General features: G+C 38.5%; 1 protein-coding gene across 2 annotated transcripts; it reads right to left on the bottom strand.

The window, feature by feature from the left end:
* Window positions 1-2,160: 2,160 nt before the first annotated feature.
* ZC3H10 (zinc finger CCCH-type containing 10) lies at window positions 2,161-6,127 on the bottom strand. Of its 2 annotated transcripts, none has more exons than XM_075199568.1 (2): window positions 5,964-6,127; window positions 2,161-4,565 (listed from the first exon to the last, which is right to left on the bottom strand). In XM_075199568.1, the coding sequence occupies exon 2, from the start codon at window positions 4,470-4,472 to the stop codon at window positions 3,240-3,242; it is 1,233 nt and encodes a 410-aa protein (XP_075055669.1). In that variant the 5' UTR covers window positions 4,473-4,565; window positions 5,964-6,127; the 3' UTR covers window positions 2,161-3,239. The 2 variants fall into 2 exon arrangements, with proteins under 2 accessions (XP_075055669.1, XP_075055670.1); XM_075199569.1 differs by lacking the exon at window positions 5,964-6,127 and adding an exon at window positions 5,686-5,937.
* Between the last annotated feature and the right edge of the window lie 1,943 nt (window positions 6,128-8,070).

Here is an 8,070-nt window from a genome sequence, read left to right as displayed (position 1 = left end):
ACTAAACAGTTTCTGTCCCATCCTCTTTAAAAACCTGGGTTGTCCTGTAGTCAGATAGCAGTGGTAATACAAATGTCCAATATACATTAGGGATGTTTATAACCAGATAATTGGTAGGATACTTTTATTCTGCTCATCTAAAATCAGATCACACATGCAATCTAAGCTGCCATTTTTTTTTTAGTTCAACTAGGAGTTTTCCAACCAGTTACCCAGCACTCAAAATAGGGTCCTAGGATCTATTTTTGAAGGTCCTGTATTGTCCGATATTAAACACATTCTATTATGAGCCACCTATGTTCGGGTACCAAAAAAAAATAAAAAAATGGACCACTGATGATAAGGCTCACAGCTAAGAGAAGTTTGAGCACTATTGTACGCATAGCGAGAATTCAATTCCCCCCCTCCCTGAATAGCGCAGCAATATATATATTTCCGTTATTACAGTACAGTTAACCTGAATTTCTGCTCGCTGCTCCCCAAGCAAAAATCCAGCATTGAAGTTGTTGTAATAACAGTAATTACTTTTTACAGTAATGCAGCCAATTCATCTGCCCCATAAGTCAACTGTTTTATATCAAAATTGTATTTAATACAGTATAAATGTAAAGTAAGTTCTTCAAGCAATTTCATAGCTATTTAATTGCTTTTTCATTGTCCTTCATTTTTGTAACCATGCATACCTTTATTTACCTTTGCACAAAACAATGTCATCTTAATGAGGTCTTATGCTTCAGAGCTGAGAATGAACAGCAGCTCGTCTGCACGCCTCCTCAATGTTTCCAAATAAGGACAATTGGGACATGACATAACCATTTATTATCAAATTATATGACAAACATTAACCATAAATTTCTCAAGGTTTTTGAAGATATGGTAAATTTCTTTGCATGGAGGTGCTTCTTTTATCATTAAAGAAATGGGTAGTTCGTTTGATGGTAGGATGACCAAAGTAGCTTAGATAGTTATTTTGGAAGAAAAACAGATTTTCCATTAAAGCCATATTCAGCAGTACTAATGCTAATTGTATGATCTTGATGGCAAGTATAATTTGAGTCTAACCCAAGTCTGGTAACAGACTTTTTTTCTTTTTACCCACCTCTACTTTGCTCATTGACACTTATAATTAAAGAGTAGGAAGGTGGAAATAAGAATTATTTAAACCATGTTACATTCCCTTTGTATTTTACTAACAGCTACTAAAGGATAACTGTATAAACATTCTTGTTAAAAGACTTTACATAGCTTCTATGAAGGTGTTGGTAAGTCTGTTTGCACAACTCACTACATTTTCCATAATTTCTCCCTGCTAATTTTTTCATTTCCTTCAACAGCTCTTCTCTCAGTATTTTGGAAGATGTAATCCACTCATAACAGTCCAAACATTTGTCAGAGCATGCAAATAAGTGAAAGACAACCACAGAGTTTGCATGATTGTTATAGATTTACATTATCCATCAGTGCAGGCTATGTGCAAAGAAACTTTCTGTGCCTTTAACCAATGACAGGAAGTTAAGTCTCTTGCAAATCAAGAGGGTGAGAGTTTAAAATCAGCAGCCATTTTGTTAACTGCCAGCAAGCACGTTTTTTGTGTGTCTAAGCAAACAAAAAAGTAGAAATAAATATATATATATATATATGACACACATATACATACACACCTATCATTTAGAGTTCTTATTTACATCTTCGTCCTTGTAAGATAGCTTTTACAAACAATACAGAAAAAAACAGCCAGATTTTAGCATGCTTGATATAGTTCTCACCCCGAGGCTAAAATTACAGATGTGAATTTGGCACTTCGACCCGTTCTGCTAAACCATGCAAACTATATAAGTGTTTTTATTGTGTGCAATGTGTTATCAAGAAATCTCTTGTCCTGCTTGAACAAAGATGTGCCTGCTACTATTTGATTTTGGTGCAACAATAACAAAATGCTATCTATGGGGTATATTTACTAATCTGCGGGTTTGAAAAATTGGAAATGTTGCCTATAGCAACCGGAGTGTAGTTTCAGCTAGAATCTGATCGGTTGCGATAGGCAACACCTCCACTTTTTCAAACCCGCAGTTTAGTAAATATACCCCTATCATTAAAGTGTTAACTGTTCAGCATGAAGGTTGAACCTCCAGAGTAAAAAAAGAAGCAGAGACAGATTGGTGATGTTTAGAGACTTTATAACAGGAAACAATACATTTTGTTTTGTGAAACCTCTACACATAGGATCTCAAACATACTTTATATATTCTATAGCACAATGACATATCAAGTAGTTGAACTGAAAATATATGCAAACAATATCCTGGCTTTCAGCATGCAAAGGGGGAAATAAACATTTTACAAATTTTAATGAAACAGAATTCTAGATCATACCTTTATGTACTTTACAGAAAGATAGAACATTTGCAGGCCTCAGCACATACTGAACTAGTTCTAGATTGGTCCATCAACCCCCACCTAAAAATTAATATTTCCAACAAATCAAAATTTGAGGCAAACTGTCAAAAGACTAAAAGCAATCTGCAAATAATAGCACTATTGTCTTACTTGTAAGGTTTAATAAGGTCACAAAACAAAAAGAAAATAGTTGCTAGTAGGAAAAAGACTTTTGCTCCTAAAGATAAGTTAATGGCCTTTGGGCTTTTATGCTGTGAAAACATTACACAACAGGGCAAGAACTTGTCACAGGACAAAAATATGTCAAAGGGTTTTAAAAAACAACAAACTAAATTAGTAAAACCAGATTATAAAAGTCACAGGCCACACAAAGCAAACATGGCAACTAGAGAGAGCAATCTGGTTTATAACTAATTTATGGGGTGGAAAGTTGCAGAAAGCAATCACAAAGTTTTGCATACATTGATAATAAACAGGCCCTGAAAATAAGTAGGACAAATGTATAATAAACTGCACGAAGGGAATATGTATGACAATTCAGGGTGAGTAGTGTTCTATGAGAGCGCAAATTTATTGTTATTTGGATTGTGTATTGCAACAGAAACATGTATGATAAACTAAAAACTATTTTAGAAACTCAACTCCATAAAACCTAAAGTATGTTTGTGCAAGTACATAAAACATTTTTCTTGGTAGTTATTTGTATTCACTACAACACAGACATTTGAAATCATTTTTCCCCACCAGCAAAATACACTGTAAAGATTTTTGCCCCTTATCCTGGCAACCATGGCGCTTGGGCTCTGGTCAGCAAACAGCAAGGGGGTTTAGAAAGACACTAATTAGTGAGGCATGGCTGTTATGCGCATGCTCTGTGAAGCAATGGGATAGGTTACCATAGGTGTAGTGGCATGACTCATGGTGATGCCAGGCAGGGGCTGTGCCATGGAAACAGCCACAGGAGCAACAGACACTGCAACCGGTGCCATGGAGACAGGGGCTGGAGCCATGCCAATGGTTTGCGCCAGCGCAGCAGAAAGTGGAGTAATATCTGGATTTAACTGAGAGGCTGCGTTGGACTGTGAAGAAGCAGGTGCACCAGTGGAAGCCACCAAATCTTGCTGGGTAACTGGTCGAGGCTGCATTGCCTGGCTGCTTAATGTGGTGTGGGTCTGCGCAATGCCATGATTGTAATTGGTCACCGTCCCCACTGCCTGTTCACTGGTTGGAGCCGTGGTACTCAGGGTGCTAAGTGTAACCACCTTGGCTTGGCTACGAAATTGGGCATTTTGGTCGAGTAAGACTTCATTAGTTGCTGCCAGAACAGAGACTTGCTTCTTTAACTCCTCAACACGTCTACGAAGCATGACATTTTCTTCCTCTAACATACGGTACTCCACTGGGGATGCAGTGTAGTAGCCATCATATCCCACACGCCTCCTTTTCATTACAGGATCATCAAAGCGATCGCCATAGCGATAACATGAGGAAGAATAGTAATCTGGTTCCGAAAGGCCATCATAAGCACCGTAATGCTCATAAGCACGTGCTGTGGCTGCTCCCAAACCGCCAGGACTTATACCTGTATTCATAACCCCTCCCCGTGTGTCACATGGGTATTCATATTGATAATCATACTCTCTCTGCAAATGGCGAAACTTGCATCTATCGCCACGCTGGCAATCACCTTTCAGGAAGTCACGGCATATGGGAATCTCATCTTTATTAGATAGGTCAGTGGGAGACAAGCCAAGTCCAGCTGCCACCTTGTGGCGCAAGCGGGGAGGAAGCTCTCCAGTTTTCTTATAGTGTTCTTCATCATCCTTGGTACCATGAATAAATCTGCAGTTAATGCGGGAACATTCCTTATTCTGATAGTCATGGCAGAAGACAAATTCATTCTTCTGCACCCCAAGGTCAGGCACTTCATTGGAGTCTGGATGCTTGAAGCGGCAACGCTTGCCTCGCTTGCACACATTACGCAGAAAGTCACGACATACATAATCCACAGTTGAAGCAGCTTCCTCACTCCCACTACCACTGCTGCCATTTGCATAATTTTCCCTGTTCGGCATTGTTTAAGCAGCGCTTGGGTTTTTAATCCTCAACGCTTACGCTGCGCCTTAGTATCTGCGCTGCACCAGGCAAAGTAGCGCTCTGCGTAAAAGCTGTAAGAGAGAATATTATATTCAGCAAATAGTTTAGGCACCAACAATGATGTGATATCAATAAGTTTATATGACAATTTCTAAACAGACTACAAAAGCCAACCTTAGTTTTAAAATTCCTCTTGATATACGCCAGTTTTTAATAGAGTTTTAGAGGATAAGATATGCACCCATTGAGGAACACAAACGATAAATTCTAAAATCACAAAATGAGCATTCATTTTGTACAAGACATTACTGTGAAATGTGTTCCTTGGAGAACAGAACAAGGGCACTTCCCTATCAGATGTTTTGTTTAAAGTTGTTGGGAAAATGTACACTAACATTTTACATGAAAATGTGTCCACTGTGTAAACTCATACTGGAGCTTATCTCAACGTGTGCGTGTTAGGGAATTTAGACTGTAGGCTCCAATGAAGCAGGGACTGATGTGAATGAGTTTTCTGTACGGCGCTGCAGAAACTAGTGGCGCTAAATAAATAACTGATGATGAAGATGATGGGTAAACAGTAAAACCACTCACTAATGAAGAGATACGTTTCTGTGAAAATCTGTAAATGCCCAAATTTTAAGACAACCTTTATGTAGTCTGCATCAGGTATGGTCATATATAGGTGTACAAACATGGCTGCAATTGGCACCTTATTCAAGAAAAATAGCTGTTACTCTAAATTGTGAGTAAGGGCCCTGTTAATAACCTATCTTGTTTTAGTACTGATACTGCCTAACTGTAAAAATCCTTATTGTGTTGCCATTACATAAATCTTAACATTGCACAGGCTAAATTCTTTGGCGTTTTCAAAGTATTCACTTGTGTCCCATTTTAGTGATCAGTTTCATGCTCAGAGCAACTTTGTACTATATTTAATTGCATGGCTAATCTGCACACTTGTGACTCAATAACACCCACAAAAAGAACCCACTGCAAGATTTAGAACATCCTATACATATTAAATGTGTTTTTTTTTAAACCAACATACCAGATATGTATATTGGATGACTCAACTACATGTATACAATGCTATACAGATTTCAACAATGATCTAAATAAAAGCATTACATTCAGAAATATATCCTGCAGATAACCAAGAGTTACTACTTAACCTACTTCATAACCTACACTAACATAGCTAGGAACTATGCCTGGCCAGGCGGGGTGAAGTAAACAGTGCCGTCTTCAGCCATGTAGTATGTGTACAGTGTGTACACAACATGGCCGGCCCCACAAGGAAGTGAGCGCAGTGCGTATGTGGAAATGCACATGGCGGTTACGGGGCGGCGGTAGCGCGCACTATGGGAGTTAGGATCAGGGCCTGGAGCAGCGGGGTTGCAGGGTGAGCCCGGGGGGTATAGTCTGCCTGTCCCTGACGATGCGCCACCAGGCGGCCCTATACATACCAGGTCACGTCGTACGACCGAGCCCTGCACAAGGTGTTCAATAAATCGCGGCCTCCGCTAGCCCGCCGAGGAGACGATGAACCAAGACGGCGCCACAAAGCCTACCAATGTCTTCACGGAACGCCGCCACACCCACTTCCGGGACAGCGGATACACGTAGCGAGCACTGGCCGTTGTAGGGCGGGAACGCCGACTGTGAACACTAGAGTGAGAGCGCGACCTGAAAAGATCAGGCCTTCAATGTAACGTCTCTGTTCTGTGTAACTAGGAGGACAGTTTTCTCTCTAGTGACTAAGAATGTGTGGCGAGGAATGTGATGCATCATGTTGTGGAGGTCCAGAGCGGCCATGTCTCGTGTGGTGGCCAAGGTTTATATTCCCTGCAATCCTAAGGACATGTCTTGACTTAAAATCAGCCCCCCTGAAACCTTAACTATACACATTAAGGGCCTGATTCATTGAGGATCTTAACTGAAGAAACTTCTTATTTCAGTCTCCTGGACAAAACCATGTTACAATGGAAGGGGTGCAAATTCGCTTCTGTTTTGCACATAAGTTAAATACTGACTGTTCTTTCATGTAGCACACAAATATCAACTTTAAATTTCAGTGTACAAATAAGCTATCGAGTATTTGTGTGCTACATGAAAAAACAGTCAGTATTTAACTTATGTGCAAAACAGAATACTAATTTGCACCCCTTGCATTGTAACATGGTTTTGTCTAGGAGACTGAAATAAGAAGTTTCTTCAGTTAAGATCCTTAATGAATCAGTCCCTAAGAGTCTAAATATTGTATTATTGTTTAACACATTGGAAGTTAGAATGTGTTTGCTTTAGATTTTTAAGAAAGGCTCACTGTCTAGGAAAATAGAGTAATTTAGGTTAATTTTAATTGTTTTGCTGTACCCTGCTTAAATCAGACATCAAAAGCTACAGCAATTATGGTTAGAACTTCAGGTATCTATTATATAAATTCAAAGAAAGGATGCACTCAGTACAAATGTACACAATCAGAAATAAGCTGGGTGCACATTCCAGAAAATTACTGCAGATGCGATTTCTGTAACAATTTTACTAATGACTGAATCTGTCAATAAGCATACAGATTTATGTGTACATACCTGCGAGATTTATCTTCAGATGTGTGCTCTTCATCTGTCAACCATCTGCTGAAAAGATCATGATTGCACACTTTATAGACATCTTTATAGTCACACTGCTGGTCGTGAGTGCCTACACACTTCCACATTTGCCTAACATTGATGACAGTGATTTTTAGTCAGTTTATAAAATCAAACATTACAATGTGCTTTGGTACAATAAAACATGATCGTGGGAGTGTACACACTAAAGCAATATCTGACCTAACAGTCGTTTATTGTGTGACTGGAACTATAGTTGGTAGAAAAAACTGTTGTGTGTACCCAGCTTAAATTCCAGTGTTCAACAAATTGAACAGACCAGCACAAGCCTGCAAAAAGCTAACATTTAATTAAAAAATATGAAAAAACATTACAGTCATGTCCAACAATCGTTTCAGTGTATCTAACTTTGTCTGTCTGTGTTTCCTTTATGTGCATGGCTTTATTGAAGTAAGTTTTCATATATGTAGCATGCATATAAACTAACATTGTGTATTTTATATTAATATTGTATACATTTTATCCACAGAATGACAATTAAAAAATATACTCATATTGTCAACAAAAAATGCTCATTAGTATTATCTAATTTCATATGAGGAAATATGTACTTTATTTGTCAATAAGTAGAGAAGAGGTGCTTACCCCAAGAGAAATAGTAGACATATAATCATAAGGAAGAAAGCACTCATTATTTATAGTGAACTAATGAGTGCGCCCTCAATAAGAGACCTTTCTTCCTTATGATTGTATTTTATATCTGCCCGGGTGTTAAATGGATGATCCAGTAAACCTACCGCTTAGATATTTTAACTGAGAACGTCTTATATTTTACATTATCAGTGATCAATTTATCTGAAATAAATTTCACAAAGGTAAATTAGATGGCATACATTTAAAGCAATATCTGCTACAAATTATACGATAATTCTACTGAATACACTGATGTTTGTAGGACAAACAC

This window comes from Mixophyes fleayi, chromosome 2 (genome assembly GCF_038048845.1).
Source record: "Mixophyes fleayi isolate aMixFle1 chromosome 2, aMixFle1.hap1, whole genome shotgun sequence".
NCBI lineage: Eukaryota > Metazoa > Chordata > Amphibia > Anura > Limnodynastidae > Mixophyes > Mixophyes fleayi.
The sequence above is the reverse complement of the archived record's forward strand: the minus strand, read 5'-3'. Positions and strand labels throughout refer to the sequence as shown.